Genomic DNA, 27,460 nt, shown 5'->3' with positions numbered 1-27,460 from the left:
TTATCTCAACTCACAAGTCACCATAGCAGCACCCGACTGTAGCACGCGCTCCAGCAGGTATATCTCTGAAACTGGAAACACTTATCTCCCTCACTATCTTTAAGCATCAGCTGTCAGAGCAGCTCACAGATTACTGCACCTATACATAGCCCATCTATAATTTAGCCCAAACAACTACCTCTTCCCCTACTGTATTTATTTATGTATTTTGCTCCTTTGCACCCCATTGTTTCAATTTCTACTCTGCACATTCTTCTACTGCAAATCTACCATTCCAGTGTTTTACGTGCTATATTGTTCGCCACCATGGCCTTTTTTTGCCTTTACCTCCCTTATCTCACCTCATTTGCTCACATCGTATATAGAAATATTTTTCTACTGTATTATTGACTGTATGTTTGTTTTACCCCATGTGTAACTCTGTGTTCTTGTATGTGTCAAACTGCTTTTCTTTATCTTGGCCAGGTCGCAATTGTAAATGAGAACTTGTTCTCAACTTGCCTACCTGGTTAAATAAAGGTTAAATAAAAAAAATACTTTGACTCTGGTTAACGTTAGCCCAAATTTAATAGCCAGTAATTTTGCTTGCTAGCTTTAGCTACTTGCTGTTGACAAAGGCCATTGCTAGCTGGCAACAATATGCATATTTTTAGGTATACACAGTGCATTCTTTTTCCACATTCTGTTACGTTACAGCCTTATTTTAAATTGGATTTTTAAAAACTATTTCCTCATCAATATACACACACAAAACCCCATAATGACAAAGCAAAAAAAGGTTTTTAATAAAAATAAAAAACTGAAATACCACATTTATGTAAGTATTCAGACCCTTTACTCAGTACTTTGTTGAAGCACCTTTGGCCGCGATTACGGCCTCGAGTCTTCTTGGGTATGACGCTACAAGCTTGTCACACCTGTATTTGGGGAGTTTCTCCCATTCTTCTCTGCAGATCCTCTCAAGCTCTGTCAGGTTGGATGGGGAGGGTCACTGCAAAGCTATTGTCAGGTCTCTCCAGAGATGTTAGATCGGGTTCAAGTCCGGGCTCTGGCTGGGCCACTCAAGGACATTTAGAGACTTGTCCTGAAGCCACTCCTATGTTGTCTTGGCTGTGTGCTTAGGGTTGTTGTCCTATTGGAAGGTGAACCTTCACCCCAGTCTGAGGTCCTGAGCGCTTTGTAGAAGGTTTTCATCAAGGATCTCTCTGTACTTTGCTCCGTTCATCTTTCCCTTGATCCTGATGAGTCTCCCTGTCCCTGCCGCTGAAAAACATCCCTACAACATGATGCTGCCACAACCATGCTTCACAGTAGGGATGGTGCCAAGTTTCCTCCAGACGCGACACTTGGCATTCAGGCCAAAGAGTTCAATCTTGGTGTCATCAGACCACAATCTTGTTTCTCATGGTCTGAGAGTCCATTACGTGCCTTTAGAGTGGCTTCTGTCTGGCCACTCTACCATAAAGGCCTGATTGGTGGAGTGCTGCAGAGATGGTTGGCCTTCTGGAATGTTCTACCATCTCAACTGTGGGACCTTATATAGACAGGTGTGTGCCTTTCCAAATCATGTCCAATCAATTGAATTTATCATAGGTGGACTCCAATCAAGTTGTTGAAATATCTCAAGGAGGATCAATGGAAACAGGATGCACCTTAGCTCAATTTCGAGTCTCATAGCAAAGGGTCTGAATACTTATGTAAATAATGTATTTGTTTTTTTATTTTTAATACATTTACAAAAATTTCTAAAAACCTGTTTTCGCGTTGTCATTATGGAGTATTGTGTGTAGATTGATGAGGGAAATTTAAAAATATATATATTTTAGAATAAGGCTGTAACGTAACCAAATGTGGAAAAAGGGAAGGGGTCTGAATACTTTCCTGAATGCACTGGAAGTAGCAAGTGTTGGGAGTAGTGAACTAAATGTAGTTTAACTAGTAATCAAACTACATTTTGCAATAGTTTGGTGACAGTTGAACTAAATTCAAACCTTATTTTGTCATGTAATGACTTGGGACATAATTTTTTTCTGTTTTTACTAATGACCTTGAATAAAGCCTATGTACGCTGACGACTCAACAGCTCTGCTTTCTTGATATCTCAGTCAACCAGACAGGTCCTAGTGTTTTGTCGCACCTCAACTACTGCCCAGTTGTGTGGTCATGTGCGGCAAGGAAGAACATAGGCAAATTACAGTTGGTCCAGAACAGAGCAGCACGTATTTGCACTTAAATGTTCACGGAGGGCGAATGTCAGTGACATGCACATCAATCTCTCCTGGCTTTCCTCAAATAGGAGAGATTGACTGTATCACTATTGGTCTTTGTACGAGGTGTTGATGTGTTGAAGATACCGAACTGTTTGTTCAAGCAGTTGCCACACATTTCTGACACTTATTGGTATCACATGAGACATGCAACCAGAGGTATCTTCACGGTACCCAAGTCAAGAACAGAGGCTGGGAAATACACCTTACTAAATAGTGCCATGTTTAAATAGAACTCTGTGCCACCCCAGGTAACTCAAACTAGCAATAAAACCAGATTTAAACAATCTGATAAAGGAACACCTTACGACACAACGGAGACTGTGACGAGACACAGGCATGTTTATATATTTTGTATTGTTTTATGTATTATTTGTGTTGTGTTTTGTTTCCTGTTTGGACCCCAGGAAGAGTAGCCGTTACCTTGGCAGCAGCTAATTGGGGATCCTAATAAAATAGTCAATACTAAATGTAGCGGTGTAGCTAACTACTGGAACTACACACTAATTGTTTGCAAAAAGAGAACATACAGTATCTCGGAAATAGGCAATAATTTCTTACTTTTTCAGCATCAGACCTGCATAATTCTCACTTGAAACATCGTTTGTGTGTTTAATGGTCTAATTACACAGTCTGTTAACACCTGACCAAAGTGATATGTCTTGCAATTTGTAGTCTATGACACTTCCGATGTAGATATGATCACTTTTTCCGAAGTAGCTTGGTGGTAGTGAAATACTTTTTCAAAGTAGCTTTAGTTAAGTAAACTATATTTTTTAAATGGTAGCTTTAGTGTAGCTTAACTTCTTCTAGTGTGAAGTACGCTACTTGGTAGTGTAGTAAACTATGATTTCAGAGTAGGTTCCCCAAGTAGCTAACGTTAGCGTTGTCTTGTCTCCTATGTTGCACACAATGGGTCCAGCTAGCCATGTAACATTGAAGCTAGCCTATGACTGTTGACTATGGCCAGATAGTTGGCTAGATATTGTGCTATGGATGAAACAAACGGATCGAGTATAAAGCAGACATTTGTTTCTGACCTAAGATAAAGTCGCGATTCAACTACCTTTACGAGTCTGTCCATATTTATCGCCATGCTCACGATTAGCCTACTGTTTGTTTACATTAAGAAAGTCGCGTATGATGACGTATAAGAGAACGTTTATGGTTGGAGAGCGTAGAGATTCTAATGGCGTATTTTTGTAGGCACTAATTCCGCCGTGGTTTCTTTGACAAAGGGTATGGGGAAAATAAATGTCGTTTTTGGATAAAATGCGAAAATAAAGTGTGTGGTAAACAGGCTTAAGATATCTTATACATGTTGTTCTATGAGATAATATTCATTAGCTAATGTCACATGTTGTGAATTTTGAAGAATTTCTGTAATAATAAAAAACACATAAAGGCTTCATAATTCAGAATGGTCATGTTAACTGACTATCTCATAGAACAAAACATAAGATTTCCTAAGCCTGTGTTAACCTCAGTCTTTATTTTCGGCATTTATGCTAAAACCCTGTTTTTTTCCCCATTCATTTTCCTCGCAGGGATGGCTGAACGAACCAAAGGTAGGTAACTTGTTTCCAGGTTTTAGGGCTACAAGCTGGCAAGCTCTATTTGTGATTCACACAAAAACAAAGGTGCGTGAAAATACCACAAGTTACTGTATTTCTAACAGTGAACTGCCACAAACAATGATATACGCTGAGTGCACAATACATTAGGAACACCTTCCTTTTTTTGAGTTGCACTCCCGTTTGCCCTCAGAACAGACTCAAGTTGTCGGTGCATGGACTCCACAACGTGTCGAAACCGTTCCACAGGGATGTTGGCCCATGTTGACTCAAATGATTTCCACAGTTGTGTCAAGTTGGCTGGATACACAAGTTCAAAGGCACATCAATATTTTGTCTTGTCTATTCACCCTCTGAATGGCACACATACACAATCAATGTCTCAAGGCTTAAAAATCCTTCGTTAACATGTATCCTCCCCTTCATCTACACTGATTGAAGTGGATTTAAAAAGTGACGTTATTCAGGGATCATAGTTTTCACCTGGATTCACCTAGTCAGTCAATGTCATGGAAAGAGCAGGTGTTCTTAATGTTTGGTACACTCAGTGTGTAGATATAAGACTATTGGCCACAAGCAAAATTACAGGACCTCTCCAAATCAAATAATCTTTTCAAAAAATCTATGGTTTATTCCATTATCACATTTGTTGAGAAGCAAATACACACACAAGATGCATCAGATATTCAGGTATTGATTTGAATAATAAAAGCATAGATTTTTTGGGGAAAAAAATAAGTGGCAAATATAGACAATTCTAAATACAGTAGGCCCTTAGCCTATTTTGAACATGCACACACAGAGAAATCAACCTTTTATTGAAATGTATTTTATGTCAGCATGTGCAAATGTACTGTAAGGAAATGGGGTTTTGAAGTAACCATTAACCATATCTGCTATCCTGACAGTACTTATGTGGGCTTTCATAGATTGCGTTAAAGATTCCGTTATAGATTCCGTTATATCAAATGAGAACAATAGATCTCTTATTCTTCTGAATACTGTAATTGAACTCTTTGGAAAATGGTGGGATTGCAGGGGTGAACTTTTCCAGTCTTGAACAGAACTCCACTGTTATTTGAATTGGATGGGTTTGATCCCCCATTGAACTCAACAAAGACACAGCATTTGATTCAGTATGTTCGCTGAGAGAGCTAAAAAGAAAAAAGAATTTGGTTGAGCACATAAATGTAAGGCGACTTTTAGAGCCAGCTGGGGGAAAAAATGATTAAAATCATTATTTTAGGATAATATTATTATAGCGGCATAATTTTACATATGCTATTATAATGTTTTTGTTATTATGATTTTGATTTGGTTTTTTATCATATTGTTATTAGCCTACATTGCTATAATTGGGATTTTATTATGCTATTCCTATTACTATTATCAGCAGCAGCAGCAATAGCAACATTATCAATGAGCGAGACGCAGGTGCTCTTCCAGCTTCCATAGACTCTTCTAATGAATAGGCCGTTCCGCATTAACCATTCAAGGATTTCGTGCGCGCATAAATAATAGTCTGTGTCTCTCAAAAAATAAGCGCCGCTCTCAGCGCGATCTCTCCAGGGACTTGAGGCTTTCATCTTTTCTTATCCGATCGAGCCAAATAGATACGTATTCAGACCTTCATAATAAAACATATAGAGCTAGCCTAGTTCATACAAATAAGTAATACTTTAAAAACTGTGTAGCCTACATTGGATCTATTTTCACTTTTGGAATTACAACGTATTTTGGAGGATTTTAATCTGTCCAAGGATCGGAGACCTTTGTTTTATCTTCCTTCTCCTGCATTTGTAAATACTGCGCCTTGCAGAACGAATCTTTTGGATTAGTGCCTGGTCATTGAGATACAAGCTGCATTCATCACTGCAAATTCATCGAAGCAAATACAGACATTCAAGATTTGGCATTGAAACATTTTAATTTTGGATTTTTCCTTGAGGTTCATGTTCAGAAATATTCGACGGACTGGTTGTCACCAGAGAGCAACACGAGGATGGGATATGCAAGCAAAACCCTGAACGGATGCATGGTGTTGATTTGGATCGCCACGGTCCTGCTTTTATCGGAGACCAGAAGAGTAAAGCAACCTAGATGCCCCGCATCTTGTACGTGCACCAAAGATAATGCACTGTGTGAAAATATAAGATCGGTCCCTCACAGCTTTCCACCTGATGTCGTTTCATTGTAAGTGCTTTGAATTAAATATTGTTAATGATTTAAATCATAATATTGGCAGTGGCATTAATATGGGGCTGTCGTATGATCAATCGTTCTTTGTCTAGTATTTTGAAGATGTTAAATAGAATAAAATAACAGTACAAGTAAAGCAGCTATTTGAAATGATATAGACCAATCAAATTAAATGGTTGATAATGTATCAATAATATGAATCTATGTTCTGATATATTGCCTCATTTCATTTGTACCATGTTTCTATGCAGATCTTTTGTCAAGTCTGGATTCACCGAAATCACCGGAGGAAGCTTCTTACACACGCCTGCTCTACAGCTTCTGTGAGTTTGACGTCGTTACTCAACGATTTTTCAAAATATCTACTAAAATGAGGGTCCATGTGCATCAACAAAGCACAGCCCCGTTCCCTCAGAGGAGGAAAAGCAGGGTTATGTCATAACAGACAGCACATGAACTGGGTGGGGGGGTTCTTGGTTGCTGAGCTGAAATAAAAATGTCTCAATGAAATGAAACCACAATAAACGTCTCTCAGAGTACTCTTAACATTACAGTAAAGCTATTGTCTTGTGGTTCCACCCATTCCTCAACATGACACAGTGTGAAAACCTACTTGCACATAATGTCCCTCATGTGAACAGATTATTCACAATTATCTATCACAAGACATTCGTTTCAGGAAAACATGTATCTTGGCATGGAGGTTTCCCTCTTAATGGTGCCAAATGAGTCAGAGTTTCTGGGAGATATTAATAATACTGTCTGAATAGGCTGTGCTATGACAAGTTTAGTTGTGAATACATATATTATTATTAGAGGCTTGTGAAACAGTTGTTTTGGAAACTCAGATTAATAAAACAGTACATGTGTGAACAGGAGGATTAGGATAAATGAAAATGAAGGGGTTCACATTTTTTAGCAGAGGGGTTGCTTGGAAACTCAACAACTGGGAAATATGTATATTCAAGTGTGAGTAAAAACGACAATGTGACAGAGCAGTGGTAATAGAAATGATGGAATGTGAACTATTTTCTATTTTCTTAAGTCTATTCACTGCCAACACGTTTGACTCAATTGATGAGGATGCGTTCCTGGGACTACCGCATCTGGAGTACCTGTGAGTTGTACTCTCTCTAATGGATAAGATACTCAAAAATGCATAATATGACGATTTAATGCTCAAAATACGTCATTACATGTTATTACCTCATTCACAGGTTTATCGAAAACAACAAAATTGCTTCAATATCACCATATGCATTCCGGAGCCTAAAAGCACTGATACACCTGTAAGTATAAGAATGTCCTTTTCTACTTTCTTACAATCTGAAATTGTGGAAAATGTGTTAGAACAATGGTCTTGTGTCATTTACATATTGTGGGTAACCATACTTGAACATAGAAATAAAGTATTGTAACCAATATCCTTGCAGGTTTTTTGCTTCTGCCTACGGTGCATACCATTATCAGCAACATGGTTGACTGAGGCCCCCATAGGTACATTCAAATATTAAGCAAATGGACCTTGGTGGTGTCCACTTTATCATTGTCAAAAATGCATAGGATGCAAGTCCTATTCCAGTGATATTGAACAAGGTTAACCTCCCTCCCTTCTGCCCACACTTAGTGGCTTTGGCATAAAGTTGATCTTTATGGTTGTCAGGGATACACTATTTTGGCATAAAGCAGATGTTTCTGGTTGTCAGGGATACAGTATTTTCAACCTAACTTCTGTTTCCCCTGAAAAACACAAGTAGGGGCTACGCTCAGGCGGATTTCTACGACTGCTACGTTAGGTTACTTCTGCCAGATCAAGTTGCCAAAGGACACTCTGTGGTGGGTCTAATATCACATGTAACCTTGGTGACCTCGCTGACTGTGAATATTTCCAGTTTTCACACCAGAATATTTACATCAGGCACTCAAAATAAAAACTTGAAACCCAAATAATGTATATTGGCAAGCATTTTACAAAAACATTGGTTTTACTTATCATGTGACCATCATCAGTATGCCTTGCCAACACTCTGAAAGGTATATACACTCCTTTCTTTCTATAGAAAAAAAGACAGACATGAGTGGACATGTGTTTACTGAATCATTATTCTAAGAACTTATATCCTTTCACTATTTTTTGTAGATTGAATGAGTCCACTCTTGAAAATCTAATTATATCCAAGAACGATATGACCTGGGGGGCAAAACTAAATATAATATCTGCTCTGTAACCTTACGCATACATCTGAAAAGGGCATATCCAGTGACAGGGTGAAACATAAGGCTGGGTTCCAAGAACGTCTCTTTTTGGAAGTCAGCCACAATATATTGTGTTGATTCAGGACATACTGTATTTTTCCTGTTGTGGTCTAAAACTCACTTTGTTTTTCTCTTTTTTATTAGGAGCCTGGCCTATAATAACCTTGAGACATTACCCAAAGATGTTTTCAAGGGCATGGATGCTTTGGCTAAAGTGTGAGTCTTTTTTTCTTCTTCACATAATCAGTGGCCTTATGGGTAACGTCAACATCTAAAGTGTACTTATGTTAAACAAAAAAAGATTCAGGTTTTGATTTATGCATACTTTGCTAACCTGTTTTTACCAGAGATCTGAGAGGGAACCACCTGGAATGTGACTGCAAACTAAAGTGGCTAGTGGAGTGGATGCGCACCACCAATGCGACGGTTGACCAGATCTCCTGCAGTGGGCCCCCGCTTTTCCAAGGGAAACTGATCAATGACCTTGTGCCCGGGTCATTTGACTGCATAACAGCAGGTGATTGGTGCAAATATTATTTCACACCTTGGAATGTTAATCTCCTTAACTACTGCTGCCTTGTGCAATTCAGCACTGTGGCCATTTCAATTAAATGCAATAGACTCCAATAGACTCAGACTCCAATAGACACCAAGACTGTAAATGAATTACTAGTCAGGATAAAGTGAAAATGATAACACTAGGGATTAATTACACTGTAGAGTATGTACCTACAGTAGCCTACAGACTACTGAAAAAGTCACAAAGGAAGAATTCCAGTAATGTTGCCTTCTCTGGTAGTGATGTAAATCCCCCAAAAAAATGTTTACATGAATACATCTGTTTTGTATTGCAGAGTTTGCCTCTTATCAGCCCCTGACGTTTGAATCCATTTCGGTGGAGTCCTTTACCTTTGGCATGGACCAGTTTGTTGTGTTTGCCCAACCCTTCACTGGTACATGCAGCTTCCTGGAATGGGATCACGTTGAAACGGTTTTCAGAACCTATGACAGCGTTCAAAGTGAGCAATATGTGTTTTACAGTATATCACCAGATGACGAAATGATATGCCAAGTGTGAACTGTTATTGTAGTACTGTATCTGTCTTACCAAAAATACTATATATTTTGTAACCTAAAATGTATAGTTGTATGTTTGAAGTATTTTTCTCACAATTATTTACTTTATGTTCTAATATTTAGTTTTTGGTCCTTGTTTTACAGGTACATCCACTGTGGTATGCAAACCCATGGTGATTGATAATCAGCTGTTCATCATTGTAGCCCAGCTCTTTGGTGGCTCTCACATTTACAAGCGGGACATCTCTGCCAACAAATTCATAAAAATCCAGGACATTGACATCCTGAAAATCAGGAAACCTAATGACATTGAGACTTTCCTTATAGATGGTGAGTCCTTCTTCGTGATCGCAGACAGCTCCAAGGCCGGTTCTACCACAGTGTACAAATGGAATGGCAATGGGTTCTACTCTCACCAGTCCCTCCATGCCTGGTACCGTGACACAGACGTGGAGTACCTGGAGATCTCTGGTAAGCCCCATCTGATCCTAGCCAGCAGTTCCCAGAGGCCTGTTGTCTACCAGTGGAGCAAGAGCCTGAAGAAGTTTGACCGGCGCACTGATATCCCCGAAATGGAGGACGTGTTTGCGGTCAAGCACTTTAAGGTGAAGAGTGAACTTTTCATCTGCCTGACGCGTTTCATCGGGGACTCCAAGGTGATGAGGTGGGACGGTTCCATGTTCAAAGAGGTACAGACAATGCCTTCGCGAGGCTCCATGGTGTTCCAGCCCATCTCCATCGGCAACTGGCAGTACGCCATCCTCGGCAGCGACTACTCCCTGACGCAGGTCTATCAGTGGGACTTGAAGAGGGGCCAATTTGTTTACTTCCAGGATCTAAACATACAGGCACCAAGGGCATTCTCTCTGGTGTCCATTGACAACAGAGAGTTTCTGCTGGCCTCCAGCTTCAAAGGGAAAACTCAGATATACGAGCACCTAATGATTGACCTGAGTAATAATTAATTAATGAAAACAATTAAGGAGTGTGCAGTTGACAATTGCAGTAGCACTGAACACTGTGGAGAGGATGACTATACTGCACCGCTATTTGCATGATATAGCCCACTAATAAGAAAGAATTCCTGATGAATGCCTTGCTAGAAACATCTACTGTGTCCCTCTCTTTCACAGCACTCTTTCTTCTTTTTTTCCTCATAGACAAAGCAATTGTTGACATATAGCAGCTAAGCCCTACACTACGGTAACTACGGTAATTGCTGTGCTATAAGATAAACTTAAGAGGTAAAATAAAGTAAACAAGAATTTTGCTTGTAAAGTACTCATTAACATTTAATTGACAATTTCCCGAATAAAATGTTTACGTTTTTACAATGATGAGTAAATTAATACAGCGTTTTGTATGTAGAGGGGACCACTCCAATCATGTTATATCTTTCATATGGAGCTATAGTTTTAGATTTTGAAATTACATTTTTAATTGAACCTAATCTAGGCCTAAATCTGTGTAATTGCAATACTACAAAAACCACACATGTATTCTAATCTGTAGTAAGAGTGTGTTTTGTTTTAAATGTTGCTGTATTTTATGTATAGTAGACTAGTAATAAACCAATTTCATAAAAGCATAAATGAGTTGTCTTCAAGGCCTTGTTTATTAATAAACAACACAATTGCATTAGCCTACACATGATTTAAACATATTGTTAAACATCTTGTCCCCTGAAGTTAATCTAAAATTGCTATCATAATCATTCTAATACAACAACCCCTCTTTAGATGAGTACACCAATAATGTCCAACATTTATTTCAGATTTTTAGAATGAGGTGAAGGTTAAACCCTTTCGTGAACGAGACATGAATTTAGGGTAACGTTTTGGTTGGCCAACTGGATTGCCTACCAGGAAGGAGATTTCGCTACGGGTATGTTGTTTGTTGGATAGCTGCCCCCTGTGGTTAAAGTAATCATTGCATGTTAATACAGTGGCCACCAAGGTTACATATTAAACCGGTGTGACACTCACTCTCAGGCAGAGAAGGGTGTAAAGCTACCTCCAAGGCATGTTCACCTGTTGCATCTTACAATGGGGGATTTGACGGACAGTAATAGCATAGATGACCGAGTTCTATCGGTCGTTCCTCGTAAAGAAGAGGACATCAAAGTTGTATTTCACAAAGTTGGCGATGACGACGATGATGAACACACAACTGAGAGAATCAATTTACAAAGTAACAGTCATGATGAGAGGAGCAATGATAAGGACGCAAGGACTAGAACAATGGAAAGCAGCGCGATGCAAAGATTCTGTCCTCTCATATATTGTAGAATTGGCGGCGGCGGGGATCCCATCTCAACGGACGCAGGAGACACAGTTGCTAAAGGTAGCCTTCACGGTAAAGTTAGAGAGGATGTATATAATTTCGCAATTTTAAGAGATCTACTAACGCAACAACGTGTGAGTTGTGTATTAATATAGTCCATTATATGACTGGATCTGCTTCCATCTAGTTGAAGTGATGAACTTTAAGATAGATGGGGTAATGAAAAGCATTGGCGTAGCCAATGACGACCTCCGTAGCAGTAAGTTATGTAACTGACGTAATCGCTGTTCTCTAACTACGGAATTACTTTACTGATAATCATACATATTGCCGCCAATGCGCATTAATTTTAAACGATCTAATAATGGCAAATATATTGCAACATTGTTGTTGCGTCACCTCTCACTTTCATCAGACTGATTATTAATTATTGAACGTTTAACATTTTCATCATCTTCAAAGGGGATGACGAGGCATTTTCCCACCAGTTACAATTCTATGTAGCTTTAACTTCTTCAATGGTTTTCCCAATTTTTACAACATAAAACACTTAGTAATGTATTAGGTGTTTTTTTCAACATTGGCTCCTTATTTGTAATTTTGGTATGATTACAAAATTGGATGAATGAGCACCTAGCTGACAGGTTGTAAATCAAACTCACAAAGAAGTCTCTAACAATGGTGTCATCTGTTCTCAGATGAGTAATAATCTTCTGCATCCTTCCACACTGTTTCCCACAGGTTTAGTCAGTACAATTTCCCCATATTCTTCCTGTTTAATTTGTTCCTCCTGCCAGTTAGAGGACATGGGTTCATGGCACTCTTTTTATGTTGGGAATAAACATTAGCAATCAGTGGGTACAGTGTGTGACAGGCCAATTTTCAGGTTTATGTAGTAATATTCAATACCTGTAATCCCCCTACAGCTTTTAAAACTTGTCAAAGGGTTGCCTGTAACTGTAAGCCTTAGCAGGGATTCCCTTCAACAAAAGGGCTTTTAATATCACATTTGAATACTGTACCTCTTCCTCCTCCCATTTTGCCATTCCAGACAAACACATATTCAATTCCGTCTTAGTAGTAGGTTAATGTTCAGTTCCAGTCAAGCTATTTTAACCAGTTAATGTGTCCTCCTCCCTCTGTCCTCAGAGAAAAAGCATTGTCCAGGACTGGGCCTGTTCTATGGCCTGCTGGCAACAGTGTTCTTCTCCGTTATAGCTCTTCTGGTGAAGACAATCGATGGAGTCCATGCTGTAGAAATCAGTGCCATTCGCTGCTTCTTCCAGATGCTGTTTGTTATGCCTATGCTTATCTATCACAAGTACGTTATTACAAAACTGTATTTATCTGTATTGAACAACTTGACCCCTTGACCCCTGATATTTACATACAAATATTTCACAATTTCCTGTTTTTTTAGGACTGGCTTCCTTGGACCAAGAGACAAGCGGATCTATTTGGTGATGAGAGGATTCTTGGGTTCTAACGCCATGATCCTATTGTTCTATGCAGTTCAGCAGATGCCCCTGGCTGATGCAACAGTCATCATGTTCAGCAACCCAGTGTTCACTGCCTTGCTAGCCTGGATCTTCCTCAAAGAGAAATGCACAATCTGGGACTGTGTCTTCACTGTGTTCACACTGGCTGGTGTCATAATGATAGCCAGGCCTCCCTTCATATTTGGTGCTCGTATAGAGGAAATAGAGGGAGACTACACCAATCATCTCAAGGGGACTATTGCAGCCTTTGGTGGAGCGATGGGAGCAGCTTGCACTTTCGTAATACTCAGGAAAATGGGCAAAAGTGTCCACTACTATCTGTCCGTGTGGTACTATGCTGTCATTGGTTTCATTGAGTGTTTCATCACTTTGTTTATACTTGGTGAATGGACCATTCCATTCTGTGGGAGAGACAGGTGGATCCTTATGCTGATAGCGATCCTGGGCATCGCTGGCCAAACGTTCCTCACCAAAGCACTACAGATCGAGAAGGCCGGCCCTGTGGCCTTGATGAGGACCGTCGACGTGGTCCTAGCTTTTATTTTCCAGTTCGTTTTTTTCAATCGAAAGCCCACCATGTGGAGTCTCGGTGGGGCATGTTGTGTGGTCGTCAGTACTTGTGGTGTGGCGCTAAGGAAGTGGTACAGCAACACACACCCAAGAAAGAGCTAATAACCACACAAATAAATTACTTTTTTGCAATGAATAAATTAAAGTTTATCAGTTAATATGTTAGTGTTCAGCAGATGAGTGAAAACCAAAAAAAAAAAACACAGAAAACCAAAGAAGCAAATGTTACTGTAAGGGTTGAACACAAAACTGGACACATTTCAGTATTTACATCTACATACTGTACTTAGAAAATAGGGTTTCTCAAAGGTACTTTGGTAAGGGTGATATGTCAAACCATAATGACTCAAAGAACACTTCAATGGTTCTTTGCATTTCAGAAAAGGGTTCTTTCATCTTTTAGTGATAATTCAAATGGAGCGGTGGCAGCTCATTCACATGTTTTGGGGCGTGGTTTGCACACAGGTCTTGTGCAGCCGTGAGTAAGTGTCATTCCAGTTTATCTAATATGTTGTGTTGTGTCATTAAAAATGACTCGGGCCAGTAATGGTCTCTTGTTAAGAAGACTCACATAAAGCCTTGTGTCAATTGAGAACTGTTGACTAAATCTCAATTCTCTCCTCAGAGAACCCCAGCCGTTCCAGAGCTAGCACTTCTGATTCAACTTGTGAATTAACATAGTAATAACACCATCATTTTAACAATAGAATATGGCTAACCCCATAAGAAGGGTGTTCTATATAGCACCAAAAAAGGTTGTAACCTTTTTTTATTGGATCTTTGTATAACCTTAAAAAATGGTTCTATTTAGCACCAAAAAATGGTTCCACTGTGGTTACAAGCCAAATAACACTGGTAGTGGCACTATATAGAAAACATTTTTTTGTCTGTACTGAGTTTATCAGTACCACGTCAGTACAGTATATGCGGTCATTAAATAAAATAAGAATTTGTTCTTAACTGACTTGCCTAGTTAAATAAAAGGTAATATATATATATATATATATATAAAATTCATTTTTTTATCAGCAACATCTTATTGTATTTTAAATGGGCTGATATCCTTTATTTTAATATACCTGCTGGTCAGAATCGGTTTGTTGTGGAAATTTTGAATGTGACAGGGTGATTTCTTTTCTTTTCCCCCGCAAATATGTTTAAAAGATTGCTTTGTGCAATGTGTCACTGAGATTGCTGGATAGCAATAATATTCTGTTGACCCAACGGGTAAGCAGCATAATCAGACGACTTTATGCATAACTTACGTTTCTCCTGCCTAGTTAAATAATAGAATTTGATGGAAACGTGATATTTACAGTACAAATAGCTTTATGACAGTATACCACAGGAAAAACAACTCGTTGCCTTCCATTTAAAACGTTTACTAGTAATTTAGAACTAAGCACTTGAGTTTGCACATTTTTGTTACATGCAGTATCAGTTATGATGCTTTGTATAAGTTGTATACTCCTACTTCTCTCAGGGTTTCTATGCTGTTTTATAGTATTTCTTAATGTATCAATAGAAATAAATAGATATTTATGCTTTATCAAAAGCACTTTCTCTGACTGATTGGAAGTTTTTGACTTGAATTTGTTCTTGTTTCTGAAATATATTGATGTTGTGAAAATGATTCTTAACTTTTCCGTGTTCAATCATTTTCAGGTAGGTTTACATAAGTTGGTCATAACGAAAGTATGAACTATTTAAATTAACCATTTCATTCTTACATTTAATTCAGAGCCTGTTTATATGACATCATACATTGTTTCTAGAACTTCCAAGTGACTTATTTTACAATATGTTGTGTTCAATTAAGGTGGACACAGTATATCTGAACCTTTGTCTAGTTCATGTTTGATTTTATTTAACTGATACAGATTTGATTGATGAAACTGTAATGTTGGATGCACTCGCAAAAAGAAGAGCATCAAATATTTTAGTTATTGCCTTCATGCCTTACTAAATCCTTTCTCATCTATGTAATGATTATATTACAGTATTTATATGACTATTTCAGATTTTATATTAGAAATAAGGATTATTCTAAATGTTGTGTATTTGTCATATTTGTCATATAAAATAAATTGCATATACATTTCACATATTTGTCTTGATATCTCAAACTAAGGAAGTTTTATGTTTTCCATGTATTCATACAGTCACATGTCTGCAATCCCTGCTGTGATCCACCACAAGATCTGACCCAATGATTTTGTTCCAGCCTGGCTAGACAAAGTCATCCATTATGAACACTATAGCTTTTCTCAAAACACTGAGTCAGAGCCTTTTACCTCTAAGGGGAACCATTGTCATGTAAACCTGTGTTTAGGTTTTAGACTTTGCCAAGATCTTTCCTTGATTTTCTCTTAACCCTTCATTGAATAACAAAGCTTGTGTACTGTTGTTTTGTTTCGTTCTGTACATGGGACAGATGGCTTCATAACATGATATATATATATACACCGGATATACACTGAATATACAAAACATTATGAACACCTGCCCTAATAGTGCAACTCCATATTAGGAAGGTGTAATTCATGTTTGGTATACTCAGTGTATATTATTTTCTGTGTAACCGCAGAACAAACTTCAAAATCATCCAATGTGTTCAGACAGAGGATGGAACAATGATGTACACTATATATACACAAGTATGTGGACACCCCTTCAAATGAGTGGATACGACTATGTCAGCCACACCTTTTGCTGACAGGAGTATAAACATAATAGAGTACACAGCCATGCGATTTCAATAGACAAACATTGGCTGTAGAATGGCCTTACTGAAGAGCTCAGTGACTTTCAACGTGGCACTGTCATAGGATGCCACCTTTCCAACAAGTCAGTTCATCAAATTTCTGCCCTGCTAGAGCTGCCCCGGTCAACTGCAAGTACTGTTATTGTGAAGTGGAAACATCTAGGAGCAACAATGGCTCAGCCACGAAGTGGTAAGCCACACAAGCTCACAGAACGGGACTGCAAATCATCAGTCCTTGGTTGCAACTCTCACTATCGAGTTCCAAACTGCCTCTGGATGCAATGTCAGTACAATTACTGTTCATCAGTAGCTTCATGAAATGGGTTTCCATGGCCAAGCAGCCACACACAAGCCTAAGATCATGATGCGCAATGCCAAGCGTTGGCTGGAGTGGTGTAAAGCTCGCCGTCATTGGACTCATATCAAATTGTATTTGTCACATTTGAATACAACATGTGAGACCTTACAGTGAAATGCTTACTTACAAGCCCTTAACCAACAATGCCGTTTTAAGAAAATACTATAAAGAAATGTATGAGATAGCAATAACAAATAATTAAAGCTCAGCAGTAAACAACAATAGCTGGGCTATATACAGTGGGTGTCAGTACAGAGTCAATGTGCGGGGTCACCGGTGTCGAGGTAATATGTACATGTAGGTAGAGTAATTAAAGTGACTATGCATAGATAATAACAGGGAGTAGCAGCAGTGTAGAGGGGGGGGGGGCAATGCAAATAGTCTGGGTAGCCATTTGATTAGCTGTTCAGGAGTTTTATGGGTTGGGGGTAGAAGCTGTTTAGGAAGCCTCTTGGACCTAGACTTAGAGCTCTGATACCGCTTGCCGTGCGTTAGCAGAGAGAACAATCTATGACTAGGGTGGCTGGAGACTTTGACAATTTTTTAGGCCTTCCTCTGACACCGCTTGGTATAGAGGTCCTGGCAGGAAGCTTGGCCCCGGTGATGTACGCACTACCCTCTGTAGTGCCTTGCGGAGGCCGAGCAGTTGCCATACCAGGCAGTGATGCAACCCGTCAGGATGCTCTCGATGGTGCAGCTGAAAAACCTTTTGAGGATCTGACGACCTATGCCAAATCGAGCACACAGCCATGTAATCTCCATAGACAAGAGTTCCCGTGTTTGACATCCATAGCCAGCTAGCTAACATAGCATCCCTCTCTATTTCAGCCGGGTGTTTGAGTAGGCTAAACCAGCTAGCTGTATTTGCTTGCTAAGTAAGTGAAAGTGAGAAGAAAAATATATATATTGCTAGCTCTCTCTCTCTCTCTCTTGCTTCTTCATTTTGAAGAAATTAATTTATTCAAAACTGTTCAACTATTGTCTTTCTCTTTGAGTCAACTACTCACCACATTTTATGCACTGCATTGCTAGCTAGCTGTAGCTTATGCTTTCAGTTCTAGATTCATTCCCTGATCCTTTGATTGGGTGGACTGCATGTCAGTTCATGCTGCAAGATTTCTGATAGTTTAAAGGATGTCTTCTGGAAGTTGTCATAATTACTGTGGAAGTCTATGGAGGGGGGGGGGGGGCATGAGCCTCCTAGGTTTTGTACTGAAGTCAATGTACCCAGAGGAGGGACGGAAACTATCTGTCCTCCGGCTACACCATGGTGCTACCCCAGAGAGTGCTGTTGAGGCTACTGTAGACCTTCATTGCAAAACAGTGTGTTTTAATCAATTATTTAGTGACGTGAACATATTTAGTATTGTTTTACCCAAAAAGGATCACTTTGTTTCACTATACATGAAATTCACTGAGGAGGATAATCCTCCCCTTCCTCTGAGGAGGAGCCTCCACTGTAAATGTGCAGATACCACTTAAATGTAAAGACTGGTACAAAACAAGGTGCACAATGGCAAAGTGATCTCTGTGGAGAGGTATCTGTCATGATATTTCCTGTCCCTCTTGTGGCAAAATAAACTGTGGACATAAATTACGAAAGCCCCATAAAGTATTGCATACACAGCTAAAGTCAACTGACTGAATATCCTGTACTTTGTGTAATGATAATACTTGAATGTGCATCTGACTCATGTTGCAGTTTTAAAGTAAATTGTAAAGAATCAAGTTTTATTGGTGAACTAAAGTGCACAGATTTGTTGCAATTAAATCAGTAGAATTTCATGTTCCAATTTGATTGGGAGTGGAGAGCTTGCACTGCACATTCCTCCTGAATGGCATACAAGTTCCCATCAGAGGAGAATAAAGGAGATAAAATAATAGTTTATTATTAATATAATAATCATTAAATATCACATGTTCCAGGTTTAACAGAAATACAGTTGAAAACTAGCAGCAGGTAGAGTGTGTAGATTGATGAAGAAAAGTAATAAGTTAATCAAATTTAGAATAAGGCTGTAACGTAACAAAATGTGGAAAAAGTCAAGGGGTCTGAATACACCGTATACCACTGTACCCTCCTCCCCTCCCACATTTAAGTAATTTAGCAGATGCTCTTATAGAGTTAGTGCATGGCAAGACAACCATATATCAGTCATAGTAAGTACCTTTTTCCTCAAAAAAGACATTACATTTACATTTTAGTCAACACTATTATCCAGAGCAACTTACAGTAGGGACTGCATACATTTTCATACTGGTCCCCTGGGGTAATCAAACCCATAACCCTGGTGTTGCAAGCACCAACTAAGCCACCTATGTTGTGAAATGTAATCACAGGTGACACACCTCACAAGTCACCAAACCAGAAGGTCTGAACACACTGCCAGAAAGATGACACTCCTTTTACTGACAAATAGAATGTCTCACACGCAGCGATGCATGTTGCTACTTGGGTATTAGAATGGGGGAATGAGACATTTAGTTGAGCGTCATCCACATAGGAATGACAGTATATGACAGAGCCAAGAAAATAGTTTCCCAGGGTTGGAGGCAGAGGCATAGAATTGAGCGATAGAAAGCAGCTTTAGCAGGAGATACTGAAGAGAAGGTCGAGAGGAGGGAGTGGAAGGATGATAGGTCCTCCAGAAGTTGAGTTTATCTATATTTGTCAGCCCTGTTCTGTGAGCATGCAGTGAGTCACTCAGCCAAAGAGTGGAGGGTTGAGTGGGCCGGGAGGAAAGGGGACAGTGGGAATCAATGTGGCGGAAATGGAGGAGAGTAGGGTCGAAGAAGCAGAGTCAGGAGAGGGAAAGATTTGGCAGGAGGAAGAGATGATAGGATAGAAGAGGAGAGAGTAATGACAGAAGATTGCGACAGCGCATCACCATCTTGGTAGGGGGAGAGCGAGTAGGGTTGGAGGAGAGAAAAATAAACAAAGTAGTGATCAGTGACCTGGACAGGGGTTGTAGTGAGATATAGGCAAACAGTCTAGTAAAGATGAGGTCAAGCGTATTGCCTGCCTTGTGAGTGGAAGCGGACAGGGAAAGGAAAGAGGTCAAAAGAGGGTAAAGAAAGAGGTGGAAAGAAATGATTCTAAGTCATGAGGCTTAAGTCACCCAGTACAGTGAGTGGTGAGCCATCGTCTGAAAATGTGCTTGTCAAGGTGTCAAGCTCGTTGAGGAACACCAAGGGCACATGGTGGGCAATAGATGACAACAATGTTAAGCTTGAGTGGACAAGTGACAATATGGAATTGAAATGAGATGGACAGGTAGGAGGGGGAAAAGAGAAAATCTCAATTTAGGAGAAATGTAGTAGCTCTGTGCAACCACCTCCACAACCAGATGCTCCAGGACTATGAGAACACAACAAGAGAGCAACTGGAGTAGCAGTGTAATCTGGGATAAACCATGTCTCAGTTGAAGTGTGATATAGGCTGAGATGAACTCATATGAACTCAGCTTTATTAACCACAGATTGGAGACCAGGACGTCCACATGGGTTATGCATGCAGGGTACACTAGATTAGAAGGTTTGTAGCCACAGGGTGGGGAGCATCTGCAAAAACATACAGGCAGAGCAGCGAACAGGAATATAAATCCTACACATTTGACAAAGCCATCCAAGAGAAAAATAAGAATCTGAAAAGAACAACTCCGCACAACTCAGAAAAACGTCTTCGCTAAAAAAACAGGGGAAACTGAAGTATGAATATCCCGACTCTACACATACGGGTGCGTTCAGTTCGATTCAACGTTTGCTACGTTGCATCACGGTTTGTAATAAATGACACATTTCCACTAAAAGTTGTCCACTGTTCTTCAACAGTATTTGAGGGTATGCTTGCTCCCGTTTGGTGTGTGTGTGTGGCCTTATCAATATGGGTTTGACTATTTTAAATCGCAAAACTATTGCAACCACAACGCCGAAAGTGCGCACCCCAGGACAGGAATGACAATTGAAGTGATTAGGGGGCGGTACTAACAACTGCACATTTTACATTGGAAGTGTAGTAGTTACATTTAATGGAACAATGAAACAACACTTAACCTACATAGGCAACATGTTCCACCAGCACTCAAATCATAACATGCAAGTTGTTGACAATAAGCATGGAATTGAACCTGAGTGAAAATGACACGCTTTGTTGCCACAACTCGACTGAGCACAGCAAAACAAAAACTTTTATGGGGCACTGTCCGTAACTAATGTGCTGGTGAAACACTGTGGCCTCAGACATTCCAATGTAGTGACCGTGCATTGAATCTGCTTATCGTAACTACCCAGCGGCTATTGTCCTCCTCAGCCGCAGCAATTGGGCTACTACCAACAACAGCAGCACATCCTAGTCATTGCTTCTGGGGTGGCGTTTTGGGTTCAGCTCCACATCTCAGTCAGCAACTTTCACAGTTTCGTGAGGGATGTACTTTGAATAGAATCGCCTTCGAGGATAACGGATTTTTTACATTGAGTTACCACTGCATTTGTCTACATTTTTGGTAAGTTACGCAAATTTTCTGGGAAGAGTAGCTAAAATGAAAAGAAGTTGGCTCGCACGTGCCAAATTTGCTAATCATAACTAGCTTCAAATTATTAGCAATTCCTGCGTTTAACTTGATCGATTTTCATACTCTATGACTACAGATTTATCGGGCTGTTGTATCTCGATTATTAAAGTCCCTTCATTTCATTTAATAATTATATTGACGAACCTCAATCTACACAGATGAGTTATGTAGCCTATGCCCAATTATCGGATTTAATTGCTGGCTCAACTAAATGAATAATTTGGTCAGGACAGGTGGTCCCTGCCAATGCTATCCATGTTTGAATTGACCTAGTCTTCTCATTCATTGTAAAATGAAAGTGGGGTATGGTAACTCAGAGGACAGTGCATCCTATGTACCGCCACTGCTTTGAGGGGAAGGGGGTGTGTAATTATTTTGGTAGGACTATTCCAAAATGTTCTGAGGGTATCACCTTTTAGCCTTTAGCTTTTATGCGATTGTCCTCGGACCACTCCTCTTCCTTCTGGACATTTTTTTAATGTTTAATCGGGAAGAAAAACATTAACAAATCAAGTTACATTTCTTTTCAATTAGTTTCAGTGACGATTCAAAGATGGCTGACATCGCTTTCTGCCTGTCAGTTGTTCATATTGTAGCGATCCTCGCTATATCAACCCTATTGGTGAGATGCGTAGGGTGTTGAGGCACCAGCGACCGGGGTTCGCTTCCCTGCTCGCTACATTGGTGTCAGAAGTGGAATGGCATCCGTGAGGACATCAGAACACACAGCCTGGACATGTGATGGGGCTGAGTAGTCGAAGCATGTGGATGTGTATTCCTGTTCGGAGGGGGTAGTGTAGCGATCCTCACTTTGAGTCACATTACAATTTTCATCAAGTGAGTTAAGTCATCTCGCTACCTGGGCAGAGCCCTCCATAAGGCGAATAAAATAGCGGTCGACTCATCCACCACCCTGAATTTCAACTCCTTCCTTCTGGGCGCAGACTACCTAAATTAAATTAAAAAAACAGGACCAATTAGTCTTCTTATTCCGAATGCAATTCTGCAAAATGTTAGACTAATTGCACTTACACTATGAAACTACACTTATCCTGCCTATTTGCTTGTAAATATCCTTTGCTATTTTTTTTGTGATATGTTATATGACTGCTGCAAGATTAATTGCCTCGGAGGACGTTGACTTTCATGTATTTGGGGTATTGGCACAAGTATGGTTAAATGGTTGGTTGAAACCATGGTGTGGTGGTTAGAGGAATGCACGGAAAGAGAAATCCACTGCATTTAGTCAGTTGAGGATTCCAGCCTCCAAATCTGTAGGCGTCCCTCTTGAACCAGCCCTCTCTCTGTTATTCCACACAGGGTCTCTGTTTCCACTGGCGTCTGTTGCCTTGTCTTCTAATCAATTCCGTGTGATCCCAGGTCTCTCACATGAAAATAATTCTGTTTGGTTCAGTTCTTTGGGATTTCAATGTTTTGGACCTCAAAGGATTATATTGAATGGTTTTGTACAATGAAAAACACACTGCTTTTAAAGTTTACATACACATTGTCCATTTTCCACTTTCATTTAACGTTGCGTAGATTGACATTTCAACGTCTTCAAGGGTGAAAGAATGTCAATCCATTGTTATCACGTGACATGTCTGTCTTTTGTGTCCTCCTATGAGGGGGATTCCTTCTGCTTTTGCTCAGTTGGCTGCACTCTAATTCTCACCCCATGGGAGTTTGGGTTAATTACATTCCCAGTGAGTCATCACTTGGATGAGTTGAGAAATAATCCCCAGTGAATTAGCCCAACATTAGGGGTTGGTTTAGTTTTCCCTTACATTACCCCCATTAGCAAAGTAGTACCACATTTGGAATAGTGAAGTTGAACATCTGGTGTTCATGTGAACAATATCTGTAGGTAATAAAATCAATTTAGTCTCAAATAAATAATGAAACATGTTCAATTTGGTAAAAAAAAAAAGCAAAAACAGTGAAGTAAAAGTGCAATATGTGCCATGTAAAAAAAAGCAAAAGTTTAAGTTCCTTGCGCATAACATGAGAACATATGAAAGCTGGTGGTTCCTTTTAACATGAGTCTTCAATATTCCCAGTTAAGAAGTTTTAGCTTATAGGAATTGGACTATTTCTCTACACCATTTGTATTTCATATACCTTTGACTCTTGAATGTTCTTATAGGCACTATAGTATTGCCAGCCTAATCTCGGGAGGTGATAGGCTTTAAGTCATAAACAGGGCTGTGCTTCAAGCATTGCGAAGAGCTGCTGGCAAATGCAGGAAAGTGCTGTTTGATTGAATGCTTATGAGCCTGCAGCTGCCTACCACCGCTCAGACTGCTCTATCAAATCATAGACTTAATTATATAGTAAAACACACAGAAATACGAGCCTTAGTTTCCAGATTTGACCATATTAATGACCTATCATTTAAAAAAACAAAATTTATTTCAGTGAAATATGGAAGCGTATTTCATCGAACGGGTGGCAACCCTAAGTCTAAATATTGCTGTTACATTGCACAGCCTTCAATGTTATGTCATAATTATGTAAAGTTTTGGCAAATTAATTATGGTCTTTGTTAGGAAGAAATGGTCTTGAAACAGTTTGCAACGAGCCAGGAGGCCCAAACTGCTGCATATACCCTGACTGCTTGCACTGGAACGCAAGAGAAGTGACACAATTTCCCTACTTAATATTGCTTGCTAACATTAATTTCTTTTAACTAAATATGTAGGTTTAAAAATATATACTTGTCTTGATTTTAAGAAAGGCATTGATGTTTGGTACATTGGTGACGATTGTGACTTTTTTCACGAATGCACTTTTGTTAAATCAACCGTTTGGCGAAGTAGGCGGTGATTCAATGATAAATTAACAGGCACCGCATTGATTATATGCAACGCAGGACAAGCCAGTTAAAATAGTAATATCATCAACCATGTGTAGTTAACTAGTGATTATGTTAAGATTGTTTAATGCTAGCTAGCAACTTACCTTGGCTCCTTGCTGCACTCACGTAACAGGTAGTCAGCCTGCCACGCAGTCTCCTCGTGGATTGCGATGTGATCGGCATCCAAAAATGCAGATTACCGATTGTTATGACAACTTGAAATCGGCCCTAATTAAATCAGTCGACCTCTAGTATGAACTGTGTGAGTTTCATCACTCTAGTTCAGGGATGGGCAACTGGCTGCCTGCAGACCGCCCTCGGAAGGAACTCAGTCGGGGTCTCAACTTACTGTTGCGAGGAAGAACACAAGGGGTAATTTTGAAATTTGGTTGTGCATCAGTTTCTCTTATGTTAGTCACTGATATTTACTCAGCTTTTTTGTTTTTTTAGATTGGTAAGTTAGTCTAGCTGCCAGCTATCTAAACTTGTAGTTATCATGGTTGAATTACCATGATTTTGTTAGTCATTCAGATATCATATTAAAAACTGGGAGGGGGGTTAGTAGCAAGTGGTTAAGTATTCTAAGCTCATTCAGAAAAGGTCACCTGAACATCTTCCTAATATTGAGTTGCACCCATTTACCCTCAGAACAGCGTGAATTCATCATGGCATGGTGTCAAGTGTTCCACAGGGATACTGGCCCATGTTGAATCCAATGCTTCCCACAGTTGTCAAGTTGGAGGGATGTCCTTTGGGTGGTGGACCATTCCTGATACACACAGCAAACTGTTGAGCATGGAAAAAACCCAGCAGTGTTCCAGTTCTTGACACAAACCCACGTGCGCCTGGCACCTACTACCATACCCCGTTTTTAAAGTCACTTAAATATTTTGTCTTGCCTTTTCACCCTCTGCATGGCATGCGTATACAATCCATGTCTCAAGGCTTTAAAACCCTTATTTAACCTGTCTCCTCCCCTTCATCTACTCCTGCGGTAGGAAACCCTGTTCCTGGAGTGCCGCAAGTACTGCAGGATTTAATTCCAATTAGGCACCACACCTGGCCAACTGAGCTAATTGATCAGTTCAGTGATTGCCTAAACTCAACACACCTGGTCTTCCAGGTCGGTTAAATCAAAAACATGAAGTGCCAGTGGCTCTCCAGGACCAGGGTTGCCTACCCCGATCTACAGTGATTGTAGTGGATTTAACAAGTGATGTCAATTAGGGATCATAGCTTTCACCTGGTCAGTCTGTCTTGGAGAGAGCAGGTGTTTTTTAATGTTTTGTACACAGTGTATATCATGTGTCCTCTATCATCACACAATCATAACTTGTGTTGTGCCATGAGCCTATATCAGCAGACTATAGATTTTGGGGCCGTACATTTCCCACATTACAATGAACAAGATTCAGGCCAGGATTCAATCCGATCTCCCCTTTTCGGCTAGGGTATGCACATGTCGGCTCATTCAGAAATGTCCTTTAAATGTCAGTGGTGCACTATAAGGTGGATCTAACACCTCTTGGCCTCCCATATCCCAGTCAAAGCTATTCTCTGTCCTGACACCCCAATGGTGGAACCAGCCTAATGCCGGGTCGGCAGAGTCCCTGCCCATCTTTCGAAAATACCTGAAAACCTACGTATTCAAAGAGTATCTTAAATAAGACTTCTGTCAGCCTCAGTGTGAGACATTTGATTTGTCAGTCTTTCTGGCAGTGTTTTGAGAGTTTCTGGTTTGTTGACTTGGGAGGTGTGGCACCTGTGGTTAAATTTCACAACACAGATACTTCAACCATTTCTCAACATTGTGTCCAACCAACCAACAAAAACACCATCATAATCCTGAGGTTAGCTGCAGGGATCTCTGCACCTGGTAGATGGGTAAAATGAAACATTGTACAACGGGTGGGTCTAATCCTGGATGCTGATTGGTTAAAACGGGGAAGAAATCTCTTATGGAATTAAAGAATATCTGTCCATTGTTTAAGTCTTCTATGACACATCGTTTTTGATCAAATGAAGCACACATTGTTTTGATGAGTCATCCAAATGACCTCTGCATAGATTCACTCAGACTACAGATAGTGCTGTGATAGTCATGAAATTTGGCAAACACTAGTACAAGTTGGTATTCAAATACTTTCCTTTGTAGCCTATTGAACATTTATGCTAATCTTAACATGGTTATAGTTGAATAAATAATCATTGTATAAAAAAAAAAAAAGCTGTACACAAACCTATTCCAGACAGGTTTGCACGTTTTCAAGTTTGTATGGCGTTTCTAGTGTAAACAGTTGAAGGCTGGTTACGGTCCAAAGTTTTGCCATGTTAACCTATGGCCATTGAAATGCATTGGCATTTATGCAAATATGGTTGTAGTGTAAAAAGTATTTTTTATTAACCTGACCAGTGCTGTGTTCAGTAGCCAAGTGTTGCAGATAGAAATGCCACACCAGAGCTGACATGATTCCTTATTCTAAGTTTGCCAGAGAGGCATTTTTGTTCTTTATAGGGGTATGCTATCGGACATTTTCAAAACGCTGTGTCCTGCTTATTGCTGGGCATTTGAAAGTTGTTTTGGTGTCGGTAGCTTTTAAGGTTTTGATGCTAAAGGTTGGCAGAATTTTGTTGACATATGCAACACATTGGGATTGATGCAAATATGGTTGTAGTGGCAAACGTTTTAGTAGTATCAAAGACATTCAGCCTGCACATTTGAAAGTTATTTTGGTCTTTATGGTTTTGGTGGTATAGGTGGCAGCGGAAGGAGACTAATAAGCACGCTGGATTACTAAAGTTGTTCTTGCTTCCACCCGACCAAAATAATTAGGCTTCCGTTGATAAAGATGATGCACTCCCATCATCAGTTATCCTCATCATTCAGAGTATTTCAATTCAATCATGAAGTGTTAAATGTTCTTTTTTTCTCCACGTTTACATTGTTAGTGATAAAGGAAAAGCAGCTTGACATTTATTGAGATGACTCATGTACTGGGGGCAGCTCTTCAGAGTGGTCACTAGCGGGCACAGCTACAGTCATATCCCTAACCACACTGCTAACCCTAATGCCAAACCTTAAATTAAGACCAAAAAGCAAATGTTTGTTTTCATGATAAAAATTTAAAAAAGAAATAGTCAATTAGTTATGCCATTCAACTGCTCAGTTCTGCCTCCATGGCAGG

At 39.7% G+C, this 27,460-nt stretch overlaps 3 protein-coding genes across 11 annotated transcripts in view; all 3 read left to right on the top strand.

Annotated features, from left to right (window-relative positions):
• Positions 1-3,450: 3,450 nt before the first annotated feature.
• LOC115106377 (leucine-rich glioma-inactivated protein 1-like) lies at positions 3,451-10,965 on the top strand. Of its 3 annotated transcripts, XM_065007920.1 has the most exons (10): positions 3,451-3,506; positions 3,815-3,835; positions 5,790-6,034; positions 6,292-6,363; positions 7,086-7,157; positions 7,258-7,329; positions 8,441-8,512; positions 8,644-8,813; positions 9,151-9,315; positions 9,518-10,965. In XM_065007920.1, the coding sequence occupies exons 3-10, from the start codon at positions 5,844-5,846 to the stop codon at positions 10,336-10,338; spliced, it is 1,635 nt and encodes a 544-aa protein (XP_064863992.1). In that variant the 5' UTR covers positions 3,451-3,506; positions 3,815-3,835; positions 5,790-5,843; the 3' UTR covers positions 10,339-10,965. The 3 variants fall into 3 exon arrangements, with proteins under 3 accessions (XP_064863992.1, XP_029484909.2, XP_064863991.1); XM_029629049.2 differs by lacking the exon at positions 3,451-3,506 and having other exon boundaries at positions 3,722-3,835; XM_065007919.1 differs by lacking the exons at positions 3,451-3,506; positions 3,815-3,835 and having other exon boundaries at positions 4,626-6,034.
• Positions 10,966-11,317: 352 nt separating this feature from the next.
• On the top strand, positions 11,318-15,828 carry LOC115106378 (solute carrier family 35 member G1-like). The gene is made up of 3 exons (XM_029629050.2): positions 11,318-11,716; positions 12,806-12,977; positions 13,077-15,828. The coding sequence occupies exons 1-3, from the start codon at positions 11,419-11,421 to the stop codon at positions 13,825-13,827; spliced, it is 1,221 nt and encodes a 406-aa protein (XP_029484910.2). The 5' UTR covers positions 11,318-11,418; the 3' UTR covers positions 13,828-15,828.
• A 4,779-nt stretch (positions 15,829-20,607) lies between these two features.
• The window catches only part of LOC115106375 (1-phosphatidylinositol 4,5-bisphosphate phosphodiesterase epsilon-1-like), a 92,993-nt gene continuing 86,140 nt past the window's right edge, over positions 20,608-27,460 (top strand). For 2 of the 7 annotated variants that reach the window (XM_029629042.2, XM_029629043.2), the window contains exon 1: positions 20,623-21,349. The gene's annotated coding sequence lies outside the window, so the exon portion shown is untranslated. Of the gene's footprint in view, positions 21,350-27,460 lie in introns of all 7 variants that reach the window. The other 5 variants (XM_029629044.2, XM_029629041.2, XM_029629046.2 and 2 more) reach the window with 5 other exon arrangements.

The sequence above is a fragment of the Oncorhynchus nerka genome, linkage group LG23 (assembly GCF_034236695.1).
Source record: "Oncorhynchus nerka isolate Pitt River linkage group LG23, Oner_Uvic_2.0, whole genome shotgun sequence".
In the NCBI taxonomy this organism is placed as follows: Eukaryota; Metazoa; Chordata; class Actinopteri; order Salmoniformes; family Salmonidae; genus Oncorhynchus; species Oncorhynchus nerka.
This window is presented reverse-complemented; position numbering and strand designations above follow the sequence as displayed.

What these genes read in the sequence shown, in the direction of transcription:
- LOC115106377 (XM_029629049.2), top strand. Translation starts at nt 3,773, where the DNA reads ATGCTAAAACCCTGTTTTTTTCCCCATTCATTTTCCTCGCAGGGATGG. An exon ending in CCACCTGATGTCGTTTCATT is followed by an intron (nt 6,035 to 6,291) that starts GTAAGTGCTTTG and finishes GTTTCTATGCAG; the next exon opens with ATCTTTTGTCAAGTCTGGAT. An exon ending in CTACCGCATCTGGAGTACCT is followed by an intron (nt 7,158 to 7,257) that starts GTGAGTTGTACT and finishes CCTCATTCACAG; the next exon opens with GTTTATCGAAAACAACAAAA.
- LOC115106378 (XM_029629050.2), top strand. Translation starts at nt 11,419, where the DNA reads ATGGGGGATTTGACGGACAGTAATAGCATAGATGACCGAGTTCTATCG. An exon ending in AGGAGACACAGTTGCTAAAG is followed by an intron (nt 11,717 to 12,805) that starts GTAGCCTTCACG and finishes CTCTGTCCTCAG; the next exon opens with AGAAAAAGCATTGTCCAGGA. An exon ending in CCTATGCTTATCTATCACAA is followed by an intron (nt 12,978 to 13,076) that starts GTACGTTATTAC and finishes CTGTTTTTTTAG; the next exon opens with GACTGGCTTCCTTGGACCAA.